Source organism: Anas acuta, chromosome 3, assembly GCF_963932015.1.
Source record: "Anas acuta chromosome 3, bAnaAcu1.1, whole genome shotgun sequence".
Lineage (NCBI taxonomy): Eukaryota > Metazoa > Chordata > Aves > Anseriformes > Anatidae > Anas > Anas acuta.
Window position 1 is genome coordinate 31,805,763 of NC_088981.1, and position 26,602 is coordinate 31,832,364.

At 40.1% G+C, this 26,602-nt stretch overlaps 1 protein-coding gene and 1 long non-coding RNA gene across 6 annotated transcripts in view; one reads left to right on the forward strand and one right to left on the reverse strand.

Moving 5' to 3' along the window:
- The window catches only part of CDC42EP3 (CDC42 effector protein 3), a 33,151-nt gene extending 22,558 nt beyond the window's left edge, over window positions 1-10,593 (forward strand). For 4 of the 5 annotated variants that reach the window (XM_068676454.1, XM_068676452.1, XM_068676453.1 and 1 more), the window contains one exon: window positions 8,464-10,593. In XM_068676454.1, coding sequence (XP_068532555.1) covers window positions 8,770-9,531 — 762 coding nt within the window. In that variant the 5' untranslated portion in view covers window positions 8,464-8,769 and the 3' untranslated portion in view covers window positions 9,532-10,593. Of the gene's footprint in view, window positions 1-527; window positions 683-8,463 lie in introns of those variants that run through there. The other variant, XM_068676455.1, reaches the window with a different exon arrangement.
- Window positions 10,294-19,361, reverse strand: LOC137853738 (uncharacterized). The gene is made up of 2 exons (XR_011094688.1): window positions 19,254-19,361; window positions 10,294-13,437 (listed from the first exon to the last, which is right to left on the reverse strand). It is a non-coding gene; the product is annotated as an uncharacterized lncRNA (long non-coding RNA).
- Window positions 19,362-26,602: the final 7,241 nt, after the last annotated feature.

Genomic DNA, 26,602 nt, shown 5'->3' on the forward strand with positions numbered 1-26,602 from the left:
TCTGAGCTTCTCAGATGACTTGCTGCAGCTGAAAGTAGCAGTCCTACTCCTAGCCGTGTGACCTTAAACCCTTTTCCTAGTTAGTTTTCACCCAGTTCAGTGTGCTGAACTGGCTTAGGAGGGGGTCAAGTGAGTGCGCACAGAAGGGGGGCAGGGGAGAGAATGCCTTTCTGACAGCAATAGTTATATTGGGCTTGAACTCTCTCTGGAAGCATTACCAGCGGTCACGCTGCAGCTGTTTGTAAGCCCTTGCTGTAAACTGAGTCAGCGGGGAGAGCTGCTGCCATGACCAGCTCGCAGTGTGGCTTGCAGGTTTGCCTGCTGCTGAGAGTACGAGGAACCGCAGCGCAGAACTGGGAACAGCAGCGAGGAGTGGGGAATCGGGGGGGGGGGGACTTCTAAAACCAGCTCCGAGAGCACAGCTTGGCTAGGGAACTACACCCAGTGTGTTAAAAGAGAAAGCTCTCCATGTAACCTGCTTAAAATTAGAAAGGGTGTGGATTCATAAGCCTTAAACTGATACCGACGCTGGCTGACATCAGAAGGGGCAGTCCTGCCGGCCTCAGTCCACCTGCCCTAATAATTCTCCTGCGTGGCAATGCTAGCACTTACCTGAGCATGTCTCAGGCTGCATCAGGGAGCTGATCTGGCTCAAGACTAATCCTTCCTTCTCCCTTTGCAGGTGAGGTTTTAGCTAGAGCACTTACCCCATCTTTATAAGCAGCATCTCGAGTTGGGTTGTAGGGGTGGGTTGCTTTTTTTGCTTTTTTATCTGTGTTTTTTTGTTTGTTTTTTATCCCATTTCACCATGGGGTTTTATAGTTCTTGGTGAATGGACAGACAAGTTTTTAAGCTGCTTCATCTTGTGGTGTATGAGTTGGTCATTCCCGGCTGTTTGCTCATCAAGTGTGCTGGCTTTGTAGGATGAAATGTGCTTCAGTGCGCAATCTGGCTGATTTAGCACAACCTCACCTTCACAGGCTGTGCGAGTTAAGGTGCTAGGCTTTGTACCGATGTGTACCTGTGTCTAGATCTGCATGGTCTTGCACATGCCCAGTTTTTGAAAGCTAATGATGAAATCAAACTGTATGGTATTAAATCCGTGTATATGATTGTACCAGCCAGCAAAGCTAAGGAGACAATAAAGAGAGACCTGCTTCAGTCCATGGAGCTGAACAACAGAATACAGTGAGCTCATTAAACGCCTGTCTCTGGTGAAGAAAACACAAAAGGCTTTTATTGTTCTTGAAAAGATGCAAATGTTTCCAAGTTAAAAGAAGGCTGTGGCTAAAGCTTGTTGGAAGGTAAAAAACAATTGCTTAGCGAAAAAGAATTGGTATTATTTAAAACATTCAAATGAGTGGTCAAAAGCACAACTGCAAAAACAGACTGTATAAGGTATTTGATTTCATATTGCCTCACAGCCAAATTTTTAGAACATTACTCCTCTGTAGTGTCAACAAAACATGCATTAAACACATTGAGAATCTCAGAGTAAATGTCAGAAGGACGTTGGCATCAAAGAGGAATATATTTCTATTGAAATTATGCAAAGATCTTTTTTATACAGCACTGGGCTTTATAGTGTTTCCATGAGCAGCCTGCAAATAAGCATAAAATTGGTGTGGTGCAAATTTGCAGGTGATGGAGGGGGAGGAAGTATAGTGATGAGCAAGATGCTTGAGCATGCTCAAATAAAATGTTTTCTCTTTCTGAAGCATGGCCTTGCATTTCATCCTAAAGCACATAAATCCAGCTTATTTGCTGGAGAAAAATAGCTTCGAAAGTCATAGGGTTTTTTTCTAAAGAGTAGAGCCATACTGGACAAATCGTGTAATATGAGCACTGCCACTGGCTGTGCTGTAGAATTTGTTGATTAGATGAGTATATGCATAACAAATTTCTAGTTCTGCTAATACAGATTATTCTGCTTGGAGAACTGGTTTTTGTTATACTAGCTTGAGCTCTTAAAGGGTTGGTGATAAAACGCTACATCAAACAGCCTGTAAATACAGAAAAAACTATTCTAAAGATGGTGAGGATAAAAGCAGAAATACGATCTTGTTTATAAACAAGGAGCAATGATGGGAAGGAAGAAGTGATTTTTATCTTAGTGTGTGCTGTTAGGGAGAACGATATCAGAATGTTGTCACTAATTCTGATCTGATCTGAAAAGGATGTTGGAAGATTGGAGAGGGTTCAAAGGAGAGTGAGTGCAATACTTCAAGGCTTAAAATTACTCCCCCACCATCACCACATGAGGAATTCCCCCTGCTCACTTCGATCAAAAAAAACTACTGAGAAATGACTTGGTTAATATTCAAGTACCTTAACAGGGATGAAGGTTACTGGTTGATAAAGGGCCTTTGTGATCTCAGACTGATACACAACAAAATAATAACTGGGGCCAGTTGCTTAAATTAGAGAACAGCCCCAAACTAGGTGACTTCAGCAGCCCCTTCTAGCTGTGCTGGTACAGCTGTTTGTTTTCATACTTCATTGTACCCTTCAGTTATTTCAAGGCAGGTTGGCTTTGTTTATTTCTTTTTCTTACAAGATGAAATAAAAACTCTTAAACATGAAATACCCATTTTGATATTATGGTTTAAAGTTGAAGGTGCTTCTTGCTTTTCCTGATTTACTCTGGCTTGATCCATTTGAAAGGATATTATACAGGGAATAGTTGCAAGATTTGAGGCAGTCAACAACTGAAAATATTGAGTTCTTTTCATTCATAAAGATGGGCAGTGGGGGGACGACACTGGAGAAAAGGAAGGTATCTGGAGGAAAAGCCATAGTATTCAGTCTGCCCCATCGGTGTTTACATTACGTGACAATCCATACCTCTTCAGGTGGGCTGCTCATTGCAAGTGTGTTTTTTATTCTTACAATTTACATGGGGAGAAGTGCTAATAGAAAGGGAGATGAAAATGTGTACTCCTGTGAGTTTCTTCCCTTTGAAAGGGGAAGTGAGAGGGAACCTATGGCTGGTAATAAATTCCTCTGCTTTTTTAATATTTATTTTTATAGCTGAAGTTTTCCAAGCCTTCCTTGTCATTCATTAGTGCATCTGTATAATGGAACATACTCCTATTTCCTCACCCACCCCACCCTCTTCACTTACCCCTGAGGAGACATTTGTTTCAAAAATTCAAACTACTTCAAGTAGTAGTAATTTGGATTATTGAACCACTACTAACCTGCCAAGACGTACCAGGTGGAACTCTAGGACTATCTTTGACTATCTTCCATCTCTGTTGCAACACAGTGTTTTCATGAATGATTTGAATATATGCTTATTATATCTGTAGGTGATGCTAAACCCACATGCTGAAGAGGCCAAGATTAAAATTCAAAATGATCCTGATGGTTTAAAGTGTTTGCAATTAATAAAATGCAGCGCAGTGAGTGTGAAGGCTGTGCTGCAGTGGCAGTAGTCATGAACGAGATGTAGAATAACTGGCTAGGCAACAGCTCTTCACTAAAGGAGCTAGGTCTTTAGTGGACCACAAACTAAACATAAGCCAACAGCGTTGTGATGCTGAAAGAAAAACGCAGCCACTCAGTTAAGAGAGAAATTGAAATTGCAGCTTGAATATTGCGTCTACTTTTGGGCACGTTGGAAGTGCTGCCCTTCCAAGGGAAGAAGAGCATTAAAAAGAGGTTGAGGGAAAGCTATCCTAGCTGCAGAAAGCATGACCTGTGTTGGAAGACTGAAATATTTGTGGTGTTTAGCCTGTAGAAAACAAGGCTGAAGGAGTTGCAGGACATAAAAGAATGAACTGTATTTAGGGCACAAATTAGAGCAGGGAAGACTGGAGGTGCATTTTCCCCTGAGGACTTGCCTGTGTAGAGTAAATTAATGTGGGCAGGCTGCACTTGTAGGGATTTTTAAGGGATGGTGGACAAACATCTTCCGGAAGTAGCAGAAGGGCATCTTGGCCTTTGCAGGAGGATGGAGAAATGAATGAACTGCACAGGGGGGTCCTCTCTTGACCTGTGTGTCTGCAGGTCTGGGCAGAAATGCTGTTGTCCTTTTCCCTTCAGTTTCTGAAAAGTGGATGTGCAGATGAGATAAAATAGGTTAGATTTGATCTGGGAAACTAGGGTGAGTACAGTTTGAGAAGATTAGTTGTACTGAAGGGTGATTAGCCTCATTGTTTTTATAGAGTAATTAAATCTGTAGCTTTAATCAGAAAGGTGCAAATTCTTTGAAGGAGGGAGAAACAAAGGGGTGATGACTTTTAATCCAATCAGGGAGGATGGCTTTAATACAGATGAATTCAAAGGCTGGGCCTATAATAAACAAGGTAGACTTGGATGAACAATCTGTAGGGGAAGTGTTACCACCACCTGATTTGGTTAAAGCCACTCAGAAAGTGGTGGCTGTATAAGCAGACGGACTCGTGGCCTCACCTGGAGAGGCTGCCAGTTGGCACAGGCGCCTGAGTCTGTAGGAACGTGAGAGGTAAGGTTCTCCTGCGCTCCATCTGTTGCTTTTCTTGTATCTGAAGGCTTAGTTATACTGGGAATTGGTTTCACTCATGTTTGGGAATTGTGACTGCATGAGTTCAAGCCTCTGTTTAAAAAAAATGTGGTTTGCACTGATGTCATTTCAGGCATATTGAAAATACCAGCATTGCCAGGAGGTTCTCAACAGTTTGCACTGGTGATGGCTACTGATAGCTACAATCCAAAATGAACCCCTAAAGCCTGACTGGCTTATGCTTGCAGATACTGTGTTGGGTAGAAATGTTTCACCAGTTTATTGAGTAGTGTCTCTCTCTTTCGCTGTGTTACCGTCTTCTTATTTGGATATGTAAATAATAAACAGATCGCCTTTTCTCATGGTGACTTGCTCTGCAAGATAATTTGCCACTTTTGTATGATATGCTGGAGCTAGGTTCCTGTAAAGTTTAAATGTTTTTAACCAGTGATGCATAAGGCAGAATACTTGCAAGGGATTGTCCTGTAGAAAGTCTGTAGTCTTCCAAGAGTACACACTTGCTGCTGGTCCTGCTCTGTGGAAACAGGATTTTTTTTTTTTTTTTTTATCATTTCTTTGCCTGGGACACTGCTTAAGGATCTTGGGATTTGTGCACAAAGAGAATTTTGTACCTCGACCTTTATTTGTCTCTGGCTTTGTAAGCTTAGCTGTTGAGATACTTGCAGGTAGTCTGTGGAATAAACTGAGGCATCCATTGAAAACTTCGAGCTGTGTGGAAGGTGATGATTGCAGAGTGGCCGGAAGGTTCATGAGGCAGACTGAGAAGTGCCCCTGAAAACATCAGCCTTTGTTACCAAGCAAAACACTTCCATGAGAGTGTGAAGTGACAGGAATGAAGAAGAGCATGAGCTGCAGCCAGACTAAAACTAATTTTCACTGGGCTGGAGTCGCTGTCTTAGCTCATCTCAGATCTTGTTTTCTTCCCTAAACTGGAAGAAAAATCCTCTCACATTATTCTCGTAAGTGAAGGTCTTCTGCAGGCTGTCAGTCGGGGACTGTAGCTTTTTGGTTATTCATCTGGTTTTCTGGTAACTTCTTATTCAGCTTTTAAGTTTGGCTAAGCAGTCATTTAGTTTCTGAAATTAATTTAGTCAAAAACAGGCTCTTCTAAAACAGCTAGATCAGAAGAAGGTGCAACTTTACCGTGTAGCCTGGTATCAGGATTGGAGCATGTTCTGGCCTTTCTCCAAACCGGCGTGTACAGGTGATTTCATTAAACCTTGTTGAATGCAGGGAGTGCGTGAGGTTCTTGTGAAAATTTGTGGACTGATTTGTTTTTTTTTGTTATTTTTTTAATTTTTCATGAGTTGGCTTGGAAGCTTGGTCTCTTTAAGCCTTTCTTCGTTTGCCAAAGTTTAATTTTAAACTTCTTTTTTTAACCAAAGACGACTTTTTTTTTTTTTAAACACATGTTAAATACTGATATAGGTTCTTCCTTATTTAACTATAAAGGAGATATTAGTGACAGCAGTATTTTAAGATGAATGTTTCCAGATTGATGATGTATTTCAGCTGTTCAGAGGCTTAAAATCTGTACTGCTTTGGGCAGTAGCTGACTAAGAGGATAGGTATGCAGAAAGGAAGTGCAGTTGCTCTGAAGGCTGCTGTATGGTGAAGGACCCTCTATTGGGAAGGGAGCCCTAACCTTGTATTTACCAATTGTAATCTTGGGTTTTTCAGTAGGGTGGCTAGTGACATTTGCAGCAAGTGTAGCCATTGCTTTTAGCAGACCAAATGATGCTTGCAGTAAGCGTCAGGTTTTGAACGTTCCCCTCTTCATATGCAAAACCTTTTTGGCACTGTCCAAATGGATGGCAAGGCCTTCACAAGTGCAGGGGCTGCAGTATAGGAGGGGGGATTGTAATTCCTGGCACAGGAGTCTCTTGCAGCATCCTCTGAAGCAGTGTGGTTTTACACTGCCCCTTACTGGGGCTCTCTCATAGTGCAAGAACTAAAAGCTACTGGATGCCCAAGAGTTTGCTCTATTCCAGGGGTTTGGGTTGTGGTTTTTTTGTTGTTGTTTTGGGGTTCTGTTGCATTTTTTCCCCAAGGTATGAGTTAAATAACATGTAGTACTCTCCTGTGTATCAAGATGCATTACTTATAATAGTTGTTTTACAGTTCATTTTAATTTTTCTTGATGTTTCATTGTGTTCTTAGAGTTTGTTTGAAAACTTGGGGAGTTTGGTGATAATGGCCTTTGATACAGATCCAAACTGGTGGAAGCTTGGAATGACCTAGGAAACTGGTCTTTCATTTTTGAACTAGGGACCATTAGGCTTGATTTTTTGACCACAGGAGCACTGGGTTCCACAGATTAAAAACAAATCTGAAAGAATGGGGCACAAACAGAGATCTTCATTTTGGTATTGTAAGATACAAAAGGGAGTTAAGTCAATTAATACTTTTGATACATAATGGGAATCTCCTAGCATTCCGTAGCTTCTGATGAGTTACCGTTTTGCTGTGTAGAAATGCAAGCAACTGTAGTTCCAAAATTGAGCTTAGAAGTATAGAATGTCTTCTTAATTTATAGAACATTGAGCTTATTTTGTGTGACAGCGATAGCTGTTGTACTTTTGTGGGGAGTGATTTTAAGCAATATCTGAAGTGCAGTGGGTATCTTGTGGGAATCAAAAACCAAAATGCTAACCTGGCTAGGTTCCCAGCGCCCCTTGTGACACAAACTTAAGCACCCCACTGAAGAAACTAATTATTCAGGTTAACGGATTTGTGAAAATGCTTAAATACTTCTTGGCAATCTGGCTGTATAGCCAGTACAAAGCTTTAAAACTGATGGTTCTTGCTGAGCTTAATTTGATCAAGGAATATCTCTACAGGGGCATGCATAAAAGGAAGCCAAAGTACAGACAGCTTTCCTGGGTGTATTGCACACAGCATTTTTCTGTGCAAAAACTGCCAGCTGAGTTACAGAGGGAGCATGGAAAAGGACAGTGTGAGGGATTTGGGACTGAGTATTCTGGTGTGAATAATTCAGGAATGACCTGTGATGTTCTGCTCCATGGATTGAGTAGGGGAAGTTACAAAGGTGGCCAGGATAAAAATGCTTTTATTCTGAGATTGCTCAGGAAACAGGAACTGGTGCATTAAGAATGAAACACATCAGTAAGGCATTAATAGAGAGTATTTTTCCATAACTTGTTGACTCACTAGCCTGTTAGCCTCTGTGGGCTGCTTATCTAAATTTTCAGAGACCACATTCTACAAGGAAGACTTAGTTTTAAAATGTTTCATTTGGGTGCACAGAGCAGCTCCAAGTCACCATGGCCTCACGGCTAACACCGTTCATGAGCTCCTAATTGCTATGAAGAACTCCTGTAGTTCAGACACTGTAGTCACAAGAGCTAGTTTCTTCTAAAACACCTACATCTGGATATTTCTAAGTAGAAACCTGGCCTAATACTTTCTTCAGATGCCTAAAATTGTCTTTTTTAGTAGGCACATTGATCAGAAATGTTATTTTTGACAGTGCATTCCAGCACTAAATGAGGATACGTGAAGTTCTCAAATCCAAGGTGGTCTCCTCCATTTCCAAAAAGGTTGCCTGAATGATTTAGTCAGTCTTTCTGGGTCTACCAAAGACTTAATGTTGTTGAACGGTATAGTTTTATTTCTGCATATGCTCTTGAAGAAAAACATTCAGATTGCCAGAATAAGGAGAAAGATTCAGATAGTGATGTTTATCACATGACCTGTGCTCAGCAACCGTGTCTAAGAAACTCTGACTTCAAAACAAGCTATAAAGTCAGAGAAAGGTTAGCTAGCCTTTGTTAATCTAAGCCCTTTTATCCTGCTTAATGAAGGGAAGCAACATCATAAAGCTAATCTGCAGGCTGGAACTGTCAGTACCATTACTAATTTTATTATTTTTTTTGTAAAAAACAGGGCTGAATGAACCATAAAAAAATAATAACCTGATTTTGTATCCCATGCAGGTTTTCTGAAGTTCTGGAAGTAGCAGGACGTTTGGTTGCTAGCTGACCTGGAACTTATGCTCCACTTTGGAAAGATCTGCAGTGGGAGCCGTTCACCTTCACATACCCTGTAGTTTTCTTCCTCAGAAGAAAAGGAGTTGACCTGCGAGAGTGGTACAAGGTGACAATGTAACATAGGTGATGCTGAAGGTCTCCTGAGAAGAACTGACCTTGTAAGAGGCTTCTCCTTCATCTTCCTCTCCCCTGCCTTTTTTTTTTTTTTTTTTTTTTTTTTGATAACTCCCCCTTTCAGTATCTACAAGCAAGATGCCAGCCAAGACGCCCATCTACCTGAAAGCCGCTAACAACAAGAAAGGGAAGAAATTCAAACTAAGGGATATCTTGTCTCCAGATATGATCAGCCCACCACTTGGAGATTTTCGTCACACCATACACATTGGAAAAGAGGGACAACATGATGTTTTTGGAGACATCTCCTTTTTGCAGGGTAACTATGAGCTATTGCCTGGAAATGAAGGAGAAACCAGAGTTAGCCAATCTGATGGCCACAGTGAATTCTTAAGGGCAAACAGCACTTCTGAATCCATGTTTACAGAAACTCCATCACCAGTGCTCAAAAATGCTATTTCCCTGCCTGCCATCGGGGGTTCTCAAGCTCTGACGTTGCCCTTACTGTCCCCAGTGACATTTAATTCAAAACAAGAATCCATCAAGTCATCAAGAAATCCTAGGCTTAGCTGTGAGCCAGTAATTGAAGAAAAGTTGCAGGAGAAAAGTAAACAGATGGAGGATGGAGAATCATACAAAGATGACTTATGGGAGCAAAATGGTTCTTCCTCGCATTTTTCTAATGGTAGAGACAGTCACTCATCCAGCTTTTCTGATCGATGCACTGATTGGCAAACAGTTGATTTATTTGATGACAGTCAACTTTCGTGTGAACTAACCAAGACAAAGTCAGAAGAATCCCTTTCAGATCTTGCAGGCTCTCTTCTCTCCTTACAACTTGACTTGGGACCTTCACTTTTGGATGAGGTCCTCAATGTAATGGACAAGAATAAATCTTAGAGCTGGTACTCCTTGCTTTCTTGTAAGTGATTCACTTAAACAAAACCACCACCAACAAAAAACACCATTCAAGAGTAGAGACACTTAAAAATCAGCTGTATTTGCAGTTGTTTGACGGGTTTTCTAAAAATATTCATAAAGTACTATTTTTTTACCTATTGTTTTTCATGATTTTTATTACACTAAATTCTCATATCAGGAAGGTAAATTTTAATAACAATTTTCAGCAAACATAAAATGTTTTTAAGTACCAGTATAATGATCAGAAACTTAAGAAACAAAGTTTGAAGATGATACTGATTGTGACATTTGGTTAGTTCACTTCTACAGGCTTCTGAATACATGAGACTCTAAGTGTCAGAGAGGAGATGGGTATTATTCACTCTTACAAACTATTACAACAGCACGTTACATGTAGGCCTCTTTATAGAACCTTGTGTGGGGTCTTGATTGTTGTTATTTTTTTTTCCCTAGTTCCATTTCTGTTATACCTTCACAGTAACTATTTCTGCAGCCTTATACTACCGCTCTATATTCAGATGTGAACAATTTGAAGGCTTTTTTTCAGCTTGAACACCTGGTCCAGAGTCGTGGCTGTTTTAAATGAGTATGCACAAATTTACACAAGTTGAGGCTTTGGGCCTGATATTGTATATGAAATGATATGTTGTAAACAGGTGACACATGCAAGATATTATGGTTAAATTATTTTAAAAGTTGAAATATATTTTTTGCGTGTATCTTGGCTTTTTACTGCAGAGCCTACACATACAGTATCTCATCAAAATAGTTGCTTGACATTATTGGTGCTCTTCTGAAAATTGTATATTTGTGTGTTTGAAAAGAAATATGTATTGATATTCCTTGCTTTTTTTCTTCATTTATTGCCACACATGCTTAAACTTGCAACCGATTATTTTAACTCTTCAAGAAGGCACTGGTTATTCACAACGCTTGTGATGTGTGCTGCAACAGCCGCTGTTTTGGGAAATGTGGATCCTTTAATACAGTACATGGATTGCATAGATATCTTGTGCAATACAATAAAAAAAATGAAATCGCTATGGCTTTGTGATTCAGTACATAGCCTCACCAAAACACAAAGTTTTGTTTTCTGCTGTAACAAACAGACTGCAGTAGAGTTGCAAAAATATGGGATCAAGGGGCAGATCAGACTGAGATACTATCCCAATTAATTTGACGACTGCAATCCAGTGTGCTTCCTGGGGTTATAAGGGCAAACTTGGTGCAGGTAGGACCTTCTGGGATATAGGTTGATTTTTTTTGTTAAGTAACAGGAAAGCAGAGAGCAATACTTGGGTATCACTTTGGCACAGTGAAGTTAATGGCATGGTTCCCACAGCTTCCAGTGAAGCCTTTAGGTAAAAATCCTGATGCAGTTTGTGAACCAGTCTTGGGTCGATAACCACATGGCATCTCTATCATCTGATCAGAGCACATAAGTCATGGAGGATTTAGTATGTATTATCTTCATCACCAAAATTTCTAGGGAGTCAAGGTCAACTAATTCTGGTACTTCCATGTGTTTTAGGAATAATTTTGCCCATGACAGTAACTATTCCTACTTCTGCTCGAGCAGTTGTATTAGTGTGTTTTGTTGAGACATCTGCCTCCCATGCATATAAATGAGGAACTGTGATGTACAATGCCTAAAAGCTGTGCTTATTTTTAAGATAATTTATAATTTTTGACATTGTATTCTGTGTGTAAGCCTGCATTAATTTTTGAGTGCATTCGTGGTACAGGAAAGGTCATTCATGGTACAGGAAAGGTGCTTCTGTGACTGTAGTGGGTTTTGTATTTTAGAAAGGAGGCTCAAGGATCTGCTTGGCCACTTGTTTCTAATAGGATCTGGGGTTTAGGACCTAATGAGAATTTAGGCCAAAACTTTCATTGGAATAAACTTGTCAGTCATTAGCATAGGGGAAATTTGGGTAATAGGTAATTTGGAAATAGGTAATAAGGCATTTTCTATGTAGACTAGCTTCACTATCATGAACAGAACAAAGTAGTTGTTGAATTAAAGTCAGTATCTTGCAGGACTCCTCCAAGTATTTCAGGAAAGCAGAAACAGATTCTTACAGCTGCTATTGCAGTTGTGTTATTTTTGCTTTGTCTTTTTTTATATGTCATTTCCTGGCTCCTGAAAAATGACTCGACATTTCAGGAGTTTTCAGTTTCTATCACCCTTTCTATGTAATTGCTCTTCTAAATTTGTAAATCCTTAGCTCTTACTGTGACGGTGGGTGGTCTGAGTTAAATGATTATCACTCCAGGCAGAAAAAACCACTGTGGTGTGGAGGAGCCTTTGCTTGAGTAAGAGCAGGAATTTTACACTGGCAACGTCAACTTCATCTTTCTTAAAGCATTTTTGTCACTGCCTTCAGAAACTGAATCCCTGAATTTTTTGCATCTGATCAGTCTTCCACGTAAAGCTTTAGGAGAGACAGAGTCAAAATGTGCCCACCTTCTGTCTTGACATGGTCTTCTGTAAAACAGTGCTCTGCGTAATCTGATCCAGCATCTCCCTTGTTACAATACAGGTTGCCAGATGCCAGATCAAAGCCGTGGATTTCTGGTTTGTGAGAAGTTCTGCCTTCCTGAAGCCTTGATAAAATTATACGTGGAAAGCTGACTATCCAAGGCAGCATTACTCTGGTTTCCTCAAAACAGATACTGCTGCAGATTGGCCTTGGAACAAGGGACTGGCAGGAGTTACCTTGGATATCACATAAATTTTTTGAGACCACTACCCTAAAAAGTCCGGTGAAGTCCTAAAGATGTAATCTAAACGCACCCAAGGAAGAAAGCAAGCCACCCAGATATGCTTGGTTCCTGCAGCAGTGTTAGCAGAGTTCCACAATTGTACAATCCTACAAACTGGGCTATGCACAGGCATACCAGCAAGTCCAATATCATCTAAATCAACCACCCATGTCACAGTTCCCCTGCCAACCTAACTGGGGTGATCAGTATTGTGCCGAGAATGTCATGTAACAAGCCAAATGCTGGGCCCACATTGATCTCTTTTCTTTTTTTTTTTTTTTTCCCCCTAATGAGAACCAAATCCAAAGCTTTAGAGGAAACTGAAAAGCAAAATAAACCTCCAAGCCAAATCACAAATCAAAGGGTGGAAAACAGCCTGATGAGGGTGCCAGAAACCTCAAGACAGGGGTTGGATGCAGTCTAAGCAGGTTTTTTTGTTTGTTTGTTTGTTTTCCAAAGTCCATTGTATAGGTACAAGAAACTAACGACTTCCACAGCAACCTTACTTTCTTCCCCATATCGACAAGCTCTACATTAGGAAAATTTGCCAGTCATTGGCATTTGCTTGCATTCATGCTCCTCAAACTTACATACACAGAAGGTCCCCACTTTGCTTCACCTGTTTCCCCGTAGCACTACAAAGTGTATATGCAACAGAGCCATCTGGATTTGCTGGGAAAGGGGTATAAATAACTGCACAATATGTGAACACAACAGAAGAGGGGAGAAAACATAAAGAAAAGTCTCAAGAGTGGCAAACAATACATCATTTAAGAATCACTTCCTTCCTTCCTAGGCCTTTTTCCTTTTTGCATTTCTTGGTGTTAACAAGGAAGCTAGCTATCAGGGGTAGGGCTGAAAGGACGTTCTCTAATTTGTGCAGGAAATTCTCAACAAGAATAGTTTGAGGCCAAGTTTCAGGAAAACGCAGGAGGACTTAACTCCTAGAAGGCATATTAGCTCAACATTTTCTCATTCCTGCTCGAATCAGTGAGAGAAGGGACGCTTCAGATGGCTGCCTCTGCGAGAATGTCAGTCGTGACCAGAATCGGCAGCAGCTGTTTGATATGTGACATATAAATAACCCAGATGCAAGCCTTGCAGGAAAGCTGTTGGACCCTGCAAAATGAGGCCAAATAAAGTTCAGATGATGCAAGGGGAAGCGAAGATACACACTAGACTTTATTCTAAGGAAAGAAATTAACAGTTGTTATAGGCAATTTAATTAAATTAGCAGCGACCTAATTCTGTTCTGCTGGCATTCATTGGCTTTTCCTAGGAGCACAAAGTACAGCTGTTTCCTACAAATGCTTTCATTTGGTGTGTTTTGAAGGGGGTTCCTGAGTCCCAGTGTAGGGCTGGATCCATCTCTAACTGCTTCTCTCTAGTTAGCATTTTACAAGTGCTAGGAAATCAACAAAGCACCTCATACTTTGTTTACTTTTTAATCTTGTTATCTATTATGTTCTCTATAATGATTATAAAAGGGCTGATTTTCTCCTGGTATAAATTAGCATCATTCAAAGTCATGAATTCAGATTTCCACCAGGGAGAAATAAATTTCCCAGAATATTTACACGAAAGAATATTTTTCACAATAATGCTGCAGTATGACCCTACACGTCCTTCAGGCTATTTCTTTTCATCATTGTCTAAGACCGTTCTTTTTTAGCTTGTGCACAATGAAATTAGTACTTCAGTTTCGTGGATGGGCAACGTTTAGCCTGTGCTATGTTTTCTTTTTTTCTTAAGAAATTTATATATTGAGGAACCTTTCTTCTAGGAGAATGTCCTGTCAGGGTGCCACAGGAGCTGTGACAGAGGTGAAGACTGGAGCTCCACCTCTCCATGGAGCTCCAGCATCACTGGGGCAGGGACTGAAGGTGCTGGGCTGAGCTGGAAGGGGGCCCCCAAACCCATGGACAGGGCTGGGGGCCCCCATGTGAAGTCGTGCATGAATCAGAGCATGCTGAGCTGAGCTGAGCTGGAGGGCTCTTGGGCATCACAGGACACTGAGAAGATCCAAGGGACACTGAGAAGATTCAAGGCACATAGGTCTCAAAAAGGAGGGAAGACTGAGCCTAGGCAGGTGATGAGAAGTAAGGTGCAACTCACTCAGCAGCCTCTGCAACTGCTTCCTGCCCACTTCTACAGTTCACTCTCTGTATGTGCCTTCAGTACCCTCGGATACTTCCAGAAAACTCAATGCAAGAAATAGTATGTTTTTACTCATTGAGTTTTTTCTTTACATTTTTTTTTTTTTTAATTCTTCAGACAAGCATTGTTTGCATTTCTGTGGAAATAAGGGGCTGAGTTGCTAGGGCAGAAGACAACCTTGGGCAAGCAATGAAAAGCAGTCAGGAGAGGCAGACAACAGTTTTTTTTCCTTCAAAACAATAAGATATGTCAGCCTAGTAAACAGTGCCCAGGAATATTGCAAAATACTCTACCTGAATCTTATATATATAGGATGAGCTCTATGTTACTCATTAGCTGCCTACACATGTGGTGAATACCTAAAATTTGCACCAAGAATCATATACAAGAAACCCATGCTAACTTCTATATGTTTAGGCAACTGGAAGGAAAAAACACATGTTAACTGAAAACGTTTACTCCCAGCTCTTTAGGCACATGTCTAGTGGCAATATCAGAGTCCAAAGATAGAAATTTATATGCTTGGAGTCCCAAACAGCTATCATTGCCATCTATTTTACAGTGCTATAGCTGGTGTTTGTTTTCTAATATTTATTTATATGAAACAGAATTCCAGCCATTACATTCTGTTTCTGAATGACACTGTAGGATGTCAGCTGTGTCTCCCAGGGCTTCCACCTATTCCTTTTTGGCAAAGCAGTCTGCTACAGGAACATCTGGATAGAAAAATTTCTGAGGACAGATTTTCTTTCTCCACCTTAATTTGTAGCGAACCATATCTGGTGGGTTGGAAAAACTGTGCGAATGGACTTACTCATGATATTTCTATTTCCTCTCCTGGCAGATAACTTGCACATATCATCCATTCATGGTTTACATATTTATATTTAATCATCAAGCATTTTCTAAATTCAGAAGAGCTTCACGTCACTTCTTGTTTTATCCAAACTCTAGCTCGCACTAGAAAAATGCAGATGGAGACAGCAACTTAGCAAGCTGACTGTAAATGGTGACCTTCTACATCCACATGATTGGAACAGCTTTCACTGTGTTTGGCTCGTGAAATGAGTTTTGAATGTAAGCCACAATTATGTTAAACAGGATTCTATAGCGAGCCCTAACTCCTTGTGATAGCATTGGGGAAATCCTAACTGCACTGAGGACGTGCACGCTGAGGAATGCCACTTCTCCTACTGGAAGTGACGTGCTTTCCAACACTGATAGCCACGTTTGCACTGGTGCAGTGAAGGGAGTCCAGGGCAGACAACCTAATAAGAAGGAAAAAAACAGCAAGGGAAAGGTTCCTTTTTGACTACAGCACTAACGTGAACTTCTAGGCTCTCTTGGCTCCAGCACAGACTTCAGCTGTGGGCCTGAACTTTGGCAAATCATTTAATCTCTCCATAGTGCTGAGTCTTCCATCTCTAGAATAAGATAGATAACATCGTACTTCTATCAACTTTTGTCTGTTCTGTCTGCTCAGATAAAAAAAAGTAGGTAAATTGTTCCGAGGACAGTGCTTAGATAAACCACCTCATGCCTTGTAAGCTAAGTACTGTTATATGGAACTAGGAATGCTTTATACTATAGACAACATGGTATTGTAAATATGTATGCTCAATACATTTTATAATTTTTTAGTGATAGATGCCTCAAAATCACATCTGCTTTAAATGCCCATGTAAAAAAAAAAATGCTCCTTAATAGTATTTGAAGAAGAAAATCTAGGCTTTACTCTCAGCTTGAAATATGATCAGTTATAAGGCAATATGATTACATGACTTGGAAAAGAGGGCAAGTGATGACTTCAGGAAATCTAATATTCAGGGATTGTCAGCAAGGCTTCTAATTTATTTGTTTCCTTATTATTATCTTTTCGGAACTGTGCTAAAGAGCAAGGACTGTCTTTTCCCATGCCTGCAAAGCACTTACTACAACCTGGCTGTCACCACAGTCCAAGAAATAGCGTAACACATGGCCAGCAGCAGAGGTTCACTGTGCCATGACATGTCAGCAGAGAGGTCAAATCTGTGCAGATCCAGTTAAGTGTGAACAGGTGTGACCAGACCACCATGAACCACCTACCTGGTTAAGTCCTAAATATAGCAGGAGACACTCAACCCCAGAGATATTTGTAACCTTAAACCACCCTGTAGCCACAGACTATCTGACATTATTCCCTAGAGCAAGCAAGCAAGAGAAAAAGACATCTTTCTTTAATCTTTGCCACATCATGAAAAATATTTTATGCTGTCAATATTGTGGATTGCTCCCTGATGTGTCAGTAATCAAAGGATATTTTCCTTCCCTACTGTTATTGAATTAAAGGAGGAAAACTATATGTAGTCTGCATAGGGGGTAGCATTCTTTTACCAGATCACTTTTACCAGATCACTTTAGCAGAGTGGAGGAGTCATAGCAAGTGCACTTGCACTTTGCACCTCACGTGACAAGTAATGGATGAAGCCCAATGTGTGGCTGTGCCTCAGTCTGCAGGATTACTAAGTGCTGCTGCTTGCTAAGTCTCCGTACCTTTGTACCAACGGAGACCCCTGTAGGCTTTTCCACTTACCTCAGCAATTCATTCATTCAGACCGTGTTGGCACTGAGCTTATGGAGGCGCACGCTGAGGCTAAGCTCCTTCAGTGGAATAACACGAAGACGTAGCTAGAGCATGCCTAGCTTGTATCATACGCTCACAGAGCCACCTAGGTTGGAATCAACCTCCCAGATCATCACGGCCAACCATGAGCCAGACCTACTGAGTCTCATCACCAAACCACATCCCTTAGTGCCACGTTTACACATCTCTTAAATACCTCTGGGGGCACAGGGACTCCACCACTTGCCTGGGCAGCCCATTCCCAAAATTTGTCCACCCTCCCCATGAAGAAACTCTGTCTGGTATCCAATCTAAACCTTCCCTGGCACAACTCAAGGCCATATGTTCAGTTCCTTCTCCTGAAAACTGAACATGAATGGAAAATAGATGTGCTGGACCACGCACCTTGCAAGTTGTCACTCGAATGAGTGTTTCCACTGTGCCTTGCTTTCTGTCTATCATATAACATGACAGGAAGCAAAATATAAATTACACGCTTTTCCATTTGTAGATCTCCTCCTGCAGTTATGAAAACTGAATTTGGATTTAAAAACCACTCTCTCCACTGTTAACTTGGATTTCCAAGGTGCAATCTGAAAGCTTCCTTACTACATTAAATCATAACTGTTTAGCCCTCGGCATGCTAGAAGATGCATCATGGCTAGAAGATGCAGAGGGTAAACCTGAGAAAAGAACATAAATTAGTGGCTGACCCACTGGGTAACGCATCTTTTTCTGATATAGGATAAAACTCAATCTATAACTTTATGGTAATAGTAAGACATAAGTATGCACAATCATAGAAATAAAGCAGAACTGATAACACATCATTGTTTCTAAGAACTTCTATGTCTTTGGGACAAAGGGAAAATCTTGTTTTATGGATTCCCTCAGATCTTAGCCTCAGAAGGCTCCTTTCTTGATACAGGCTTTTTTGCATTTGATGCATACAGGCATACTACACGAGGGTCTTTCTCTGCTCCCTAGCTGCTTATTTTCACCACGTTTGTGGCAAACAAACTTGTGTTTGCGGCAAAAAGCCAAACTAATAGTGTACTATGTTGTATTCCACACTGCAGTCTATGAAGTCAGGTAAAGTGGAAATTGATGCTGAACTCAATGTTGTGTTTTGAGATCCAGATATGTGGTAAGTTCAAACAAGTTTAAACACTATGCAGTCCAATTTTGGACTGTTTGTTCATTATTTCTTAACACATCTTTTAATCTTCTGCGGACAATTCTATCTCTTCCTTTTTAGGAAATGTCTAAAAGATAGCATTTCAACTATCTCATAAAAACTTGATCATTGTCAGGCAGAGATATGCACAATTGGGCTTGTGCATGGCAATTTTTTGGGTTCTGTAAACTGTTTCCTTTTAGGGGAGAATCTATTGATGAGAAACTTCCATTAGACTTAATTCAAGGGAGGCAGATATATGCTGTTGATTGCATTCTATACCTGCTTGTTCATATACATTGTATTTCCTACCAACAGTAATTTATATTAAAATAATTACCTAATACATTCCAGCTTTTCAGATCAACCAGATCTTTTCATTTGTGTATGCAAAAAGTCTGCACAGGATGGAGTCAGGGTAGGAAGGAAATGAATTAATCTGAAATTTTGAACTACAATATTTTCTGTCAAAAACTCATGGAATATTCCATCCAGACACATTTCTTGATTCAATCTGCCTTTCTTCTGTACTTATTTTCCTGCCCAGTTAAAGTGGTTTTCTAGTTATGAATGTGCATATGATGTAGGAGACTTCAAAAACGTAAGAAGTTTTTCTGCAGTTAGTCAGAAAACTGTGTCATGGGAAAATCTGCTTAGATACTCTGTTTGAATAAACCAAGTGTTTATCACTCCAACTGCAAAAGAATACCTTGAGAAAAGAAAAAAAAAAAAAAAAAGAAAAAAGACAGTTTTGTGGGTTTCCTTCTTTCCACAATGTAAGATGTTGCTTTAAATAGGATTTCATGTATGTTCATTACTCAGTAATGTCTGGGCTAGATAAAGAAGAAAAACAAAAAACAAAAGGGATCTCAAATCCAACCATAAAGCTGTAACCATTTACATGGTACTGTCCAAATCCCTAACATACAATTAGTCTTGATAAATTTAGGATTTCTTTACTATAAAGTTGCTTAACGAACTGAAAGCTGTAGATCTGACCTGAGGATAAGTGAAGTCCGTGGTATTCCATGAAGTTTTCTTGTTGAATATTCTTCGGGTCATTTTTATAGTGAAGCACGGTTTAGTTCCTGTGAAATAAAGGAAGAATTTTCACTTTAAAATTGCCTCATAGGTCTGAGTGCTTGTCAGAAAATAAACAGAAAATAGAGCTCTCTGCAGGAAGCTATATGAGTTCATAACACTCCAGTGGTTCTGGGTTTGGCCCCTTCCTCCTCCTCCCAGTCCCAGGCAACAAGGCCACAACAAAGTATTCAGAGACCTTCTTCTGGCCATCAACCCTTGACCACCGTAGAGACTAACAGATGTATGCAGAAATTAATACTGAGTTGGGAAATCCTCCACAGAATCACCAATAACATTTCCAGTAATACAAAGGTGGCCTTGGAAGCTTCCCAAACATCCCAGTTTAGACCATGAATCTGAAAAATAACCATTACAGAATCCTACTCTGGAATAATATAATTCAATATTCCTCAGAAACAAGCAGGTATCTCTTGAAATTGCGGATAGTCACCACTTGTTTTCTGTGGTAACTTATTCCTGATGTTTATCTTGGGGGAATTTCAAGATGATCTCATAAATCTTTTCAATCTCATCCATTTATAGGATTGTTTTCCCTTTCTCTTATTTGCAGTGCTAGATCCAACTGGCCCAAATCCTCCCTACAGTAACTGCTTTACACCAGAGATCATTTTTTTATTGCGTTTTATAAATAAATAGTTCAGATCTTTGGGTAAGATTACCCACTAGCTGAATATGCTGAAAGAGAGAATAACTGATACTTTTATAGGCTGCCTGCAAGCACTTACTGTACTAGATGAACAGTTTCTTCTCATCAGACAAAATGCAGTGAGGAATTTTAAAAAAGCAAATCTAAACCTGATTGTAAAGAGACTTGGCTCAAATGCTTTGCTTCTATCTCTCTGGTTAAGAGTTGTGAAGAGGAGTCAGTCCTTTTAAGACAGACCAAGGCCATCCAAGGAAGGCCTCTCTGCTGCACATGGAAATGCTGCAGCCCCATGGGGAACTCGGAGTCTCCCTTCAGCAATAGGGCAGAAAAAAAGCAGACTTTTAGACACTTTTTTTGACCTATTCTGAATAGATTTTTAGAAGAAATGTCATCAATAGCATGAGAACTCAAGGCCATGAAGAGAGTCTGGGCTGTTACGTACAGTCTCGGAATGTTGTACAACACTAAATTCTAGGAACAGTCATAAGCTTGCTAATATGTAAAGGCAAAGCCTCTTTTTACCAAGTTATTTATTAATAGATCACAGCAAAACTCAAATAGCTCTGAAATTATTTTTCTAAGTTCCTAAGATGTCTAGGAGCATACATCCTAGAAGAAGCTGCTCTAATGAAATGGTGAAGAATCCTTAATTAAAGCTAAGACACCTGCCTACGCTTCTCAAAAATAGTCTAAAACATAAATCATTTTATAGCAGTAATGACAATCATGACCACACCTTTTCCCCACTCGCTCTCTTTCCCCATTATATATACAATTATATATCTATTGTATATATCCATAGCAATAAGTAAAAATCCATTGAAGTCTGAATGTGACTATGTGCCTATAAAGCTTACTGTAGGCAATCACGCAAATTATTTTTACATTTAGTCACGAATGCAGTGAGTTCTGAAGATTATCCCTAGTTCTACAAGGGAGACTTTCCAACTGCAGTAAAGCCAAGTCCCTGTCTCTCGTGCTCGTGAGGGAGCCTGGACTCGTTTCATTGTTCTCGTGGAATGCAGCTGCTGTGTGAAGGTCCTGCTGGCAGCTGGAGAGAAAATGGATGGAGTTATTTCAGTACATGTTCGTTTGGAGACTAGGTCTTAAAAAGATAAAACTGCATTAAAGTATCACAGTTATCAAGCCCCATCTCCCACATCACAGCTAGTCACGTTATATAGTCCCTTTTATAGATATGTCAAGCTCCATCTTAAGCTCTTTGTTTTCACTGCTGCTGTCATAACTCCAGCATTTCACTCTTAGAGCAATCTCTCCCTTGTTTTTCCAGACAAAAATCATTACGGGTCAGTTTGTACCCTCGTGCCAGTGCTGTCTTTCACCCTAAATAGCTTTTCCTCCTAGTGTTCACCCCTCTTCAGCAGTGTATTTGTCGACAGCATTCATTTTCTCCCTCGATCTTCATTTTGCTAGACTAAACAAGCTGCTCTACTTAAATCTCTTAAAAGGCCTTTCATTCCCTAATGACCCTCCCAGCTCCTTTCTGCAAACATTCCAGTTTCAGTTCATCCTTCCCGTACGTGGATGCTCACGCAGTTTCCGAAAAGTGATTCCACCAGAACCTGGACTTTCCCAGTCTGTACTGGAAGGCTCTGCTAGAGTCTGGGGTGTAGATCAGCAATACCAATTCCCTGCATCCTGCACAGGCTGGGAAGCTGCTACAGACAGCAAAGCAGTGAAGCAAGATGCTAGGGCTGAATTTTGTTGCTAAGCAGAAAGCCTGCCAGGCAGTGAACCTGTTAGGGGCTGCATCACCCTACCTGTTCTTATTCCTAGCTAAATATTACAGTAACATAATACTGAACTCCTGAACTTCCAGGTCACTGTGGTCAGGCCTGCTTCTGATGGGGAAATTCAATCTTAGGCATAAGCAGACATTATCTGGATACCTAATAGCACTGAAATTCTTGAAAGAACCTAAGAGTTATTAAACACTTGTGTGAATTAGATGCTTTTTTCCACAATACCTTCCTCTTGCTACAAGGCCATCTTTGTGCCCCCATCACTTCCAGCTGGCTGTTCTCAATCCAGCAGTTGATTTGGTAGAAAGCTAGAGGGTTGTGCTGCACGCATTTGAAAGGAAAACCCCACAGACCTGGATCCTACCCACCCACTATTAGCACTGCATGCTGCCTACCCTCCTGCAGCCACAGTTGGTTCTCTGCTGGTCTGTTACGGAGCACAAAGCTGCTGCCACCAGGAAAACCTCAGGTAAAAAGATGCAACTGAACTATGGCATGAATGCTGGCGTGAAATCTCCAAGGTTTTTCATGCATCTCACCCTTGATTGAGAAGATGCTGCAGGGTCCCCCAGTTCTGTGATGTCTGGAATCTGGTAGAGCTGAACCAGCACTGAGGGTCTTCTTCAGGACTGGGGGAAAGGGAAGCGTACCACAGAGGTGGCTCTCATTCATCCCTCCTAGAAACAGTGACTATGAATGTGTAGTGTGGATGTGTTCTTTCATGCTGATTCTCATTTTCTGAGAAAATTCATCTTATTTTTTCATGCCTTTGTGAAGAGGAAAACAAAAATCCTGAGTATATTTAGACAGATCTAGTTTCAAAATCAGGTGAAATGCTTGTGACATTTAAAGTAATGGCAAAACCCTCGTTGGCTTTCCTGGGGCCCAGATAGCCTGGATGTTAACCATAAGGTATAGTATCACTGCTTCTATTTGTTTTTCTTTTTGGCAAAGCCAAAAAATCTGCACAAGGTTTATTTTCTAACAGATTTTAATAGTTGTAATGCAAATATTATTGCAGAGAATGTGAATTACAGCAATATGTGACAACTGAGTAAGAGGTCCTCAGCTGCTGAAAATTGTCACAGCTTAGCTGAAATTACGTTATGTTAGCATAGAAAGCTCCCCATACATTTAAAACACAGGAATAGCTAAGGTGTTAGGAACTTTAAACGTGTGGGAAACAACTTAATGAGTCAATTTGATTTAGTGGTGGGAAGCCCCTAGCTTCATGTATTGCAGAAGTTCTCCAGACTACACTAAACTGAGTAACATACCCAGAATGTAAAACGTATCAACTCTGAAAGAAACGAAGCCATTGTTATGTATTACTGGCTGCAAGCACAGACCCACAAGTGCAGAAATAATGTGGAAAAATTACTGGAAACTCTTATTTAAAATATTTTACCTTCCAAAATAATTTCTTCAAGTTGTAAGAACTAATGCATCCTGAACAAAACAGTGCTTTTACTATAAACCTTTAAAAAGGAAAAAGCTTCAGCACAGAAAGCCTGCAGTTAAATCTCTGATGATTTAGGTTTTTTCCTTTGCTAAGTGTTCATAATTTATCAGAAAACTCAAGGGTTTTCAGAAGAATAACTTCATGTTCAGTCATTTTGAAGCAACTTTGGGTTTTTCCTTTTGTTTTCAATTTGTTATAGTTGCATTCCTTCTGAGTGTGAAAAATAAAACAAGTATTTCTAAGATATAAATAGTTTAGGATGAGATGAGTAATTAACTGAGAGAAACCAGAGTTGATTGGTGATAGATCTAAGTGACATGACAATAAAATTTCATTCTTTCCTCCTAGCTTAGCACTGAGGAGGTGATGATTTTATGAAACAATGCTCCATAAAAATACAATGTATTGCAGAACATGATTATACCTCCCAAAAAATATAAAGTAACAACAGAAAATAAAGAGGAAAATTACCTCTTAATTTACACGAGACAAAAGACATGCAAATGTTGTTACATTAGGTCATTTGAAGAGTTTTTCCTGGTTTTCTTGCTACAGTTTTGGAGCTTGGGAAACTAGCCACCCCCACAGTGAAAATGCCTTACATTTTCTCCAGCTGTCACCAGGTCTCACTCACCTGCCAGCTCTGGACCCTGCTCCTTCTCAGAGGCAGGAATGGTAGCTGGTAAGGAGGTGGCACATTTTTCACAGTTTGACACCCTTCTTATTACACCTCCAATATTTTGGTTTTCTTCTCTCAAAGTAAAGGAGTGCAAAGAAAAAGACCATAAAGGACTCAAGGTATAAAATAGTTTACGCCTCCTTTTTAGACCAAGATTAATAATGCCTACATTGCACTAATAGAACTAGTAAAGAGATGCAACTTCATGTAAAAATGTAAATATAAATAAAACTAATACATGTATTTGTTTTATGAAAATGGTTATTAAGAGAAGTTATTTTCATCTCTCTTCAAAGAATTATAAATAGATGATTGAAATAAAGCACGTTGGTTCTACATTATCTTGCCATACTCCATTCTTACTTTTATTTCTCTGTAGATCGAGTGTTAAAGAATCTTTGAGTATCAATGTGCCGATTGTACTGAAATAAAAGATTAAATTAATTGAAAAGAAACAAGACTTCCTGGATCCTCTCTTACCATTCATCCAATTAAAAAGCTTAAACTTCCCTTAAATGTCAAAGACCTGTGACATTCAAATACCTATTGCAAGCCACTTTATAGCTTTGATTTAAAGCAGCAGCTGCCAAGTGAAAAATATAACTTTGACTTCACCTTGTAAGACAATGAAGATCATTGATGAAAATTGCATGCCTAACGTTTGTATTATACAACAGTTTTATAAAGTCAGGTTCAGGGAGAAGGGAATCACTGTTATTACTAGATAAGCCACAGGTCACTAGAGGGGTCTACCCACATTAGTTTTACTGCCATGAAGTTTTACAGAAGTTCCTTACTGCAGATGAACATGTTTATCCAAAAGCAGCTTGTTCTAGAAGCTGCAGTAGCTATTTCACTGTAACACATTTACATATGGGTATCCACCCAACAGCCTTTCCTGTATACAACTATTTTGGTAAAACAGTACACTAATCAAAACAGTTATAATAGTAAACCTGTTTAAAGTATAGATATCAGATTTGAATGACCTTTTAATTCTTCATAATCCAGTGGAAACTTCTTTTTCTTCCATTTTAGGAAATGTCCTTCAAGATTAATTTATCTGGCAGAAAGATCGTCGCAGGGAAACAATAGATGGGACAACTGAGGTCTTCTGACCTCAGTTTTCCTGCTGATGTTGCGCAACTGATGTGAATGTCAAATTTGTTGGTACAAAAGTCAATGTGAAGGAACCCAAAATTATCAAAGCTGGGAATGCTGGAAGGTTAAATGTAAAAATAGTCATTTTAAGCTCTTAAGTGAGCCAATTATTTGTGTTACTTAGAATCACCACTGAAACTATTTAGTAATGCAGTAGCAGTATCTGGGGTAAAGCAAGCTCAGGTTCATCTGTACTACCTACTGCTGTTATTGCTAGAGAATACTGTTAGAGAATGTACAGCCGGTGTCAATTTTAGAATGATTATCAGCTGAAATAGCAACGGTAGGGTTATGCCTGCCTGGAGAGCCATTCTGATGAAAAGCTTGTGCTCTCCTTGGATTTCTGCTGCTAGGATCCATCTCCTTTGCCTTTTTCCTTATCTTCAATGAAGATGACTGTGAAGGAAAGGGGAAAAAAATGGTGAGGTTGCTGACTCTTTTTAATAGCAAGTATAGTCATTGGAAAGGGCATTGCAAATGGAGTTCTGTGCTCTGTCCTGACAAAGACTCCACAGCTTGTTCTTCTCTTTCGCCTTAGGAGCAGAAGTGTTGCATATATGTCAACTGGACCATCCCACAGGCTTCCTGAGGCAAAAGTGGTCTCCTTAGCAACAGCCTTTGAAAGACAAGGAGGAAATTCCCCAGTCTCTTCGACCTGGAGCCCTCCCTCTGGGGACCAGCTGCTGTCTTTTGTCTCTAGCTTCATTTTTAAAACATTTTAGCTTTGATCTGTGTTTATATTGACAAAAAGAATCTGTATAAAATAAAAGAGGAAAGATCAGCTGTATAAACCTGCAGGCTGCCTCAGCAAGAGCTGGAAGCAACAACACTGAAGATAAAGATCTTCAGTATATTCCATTAACGTACAGAGGCAAGTAACCTGGCATTATTGCTGTCTTCAGTAGTTCTTGCAAACAAAGTGAGGTAGGTTTTTCCACATGGATAGATAGCAGAGGCTGCTTACATTCCCTCTTCGCTGCAGACCACATAGCTTTATGGGATCTGGCTTCAACAACAGCCCTGAAAATATTAACTTGTGTTTCATTTCAACCGTGTGAGAACTCTATTGATGCTAGGTAAAAATAAACACATTCATAAAACATTGTAAGCCCAGGTTATCTGAGATCTGTCTGTTACATCCATGTCAGCCTACTGCAATATGAGGAACTACGCTAACACGTTGCTGGCTTTTTATGTGGAAAATGTTAGTAGGTCATTGAATTACAGCTTTTGTGCAGCTGCAGTGCACAAACAGCTTGAGAAAGCAAGTGTAAATCAAAAAATCCATGCTGTCATGCTCTAGGAAAACCTTTTAAGGAACAGGGCTGAATCCCACCTGTATCTATTCAGCAACTTCCTAGCTGCTTAAAAAAAAAAAGCTCCACTCGAAGCAGCATTAAGAGCAGGTGATGCCACTGCTCATGGAACAGCTCCAGTCTGAGGAGCATGGATAAGGTTAGAGTCCTGGCGAGGTCAACAAACTGGCTTCGGGTATCTCCTAACGAAGCAGTGGTAGAAGTTGAGACATGGGGT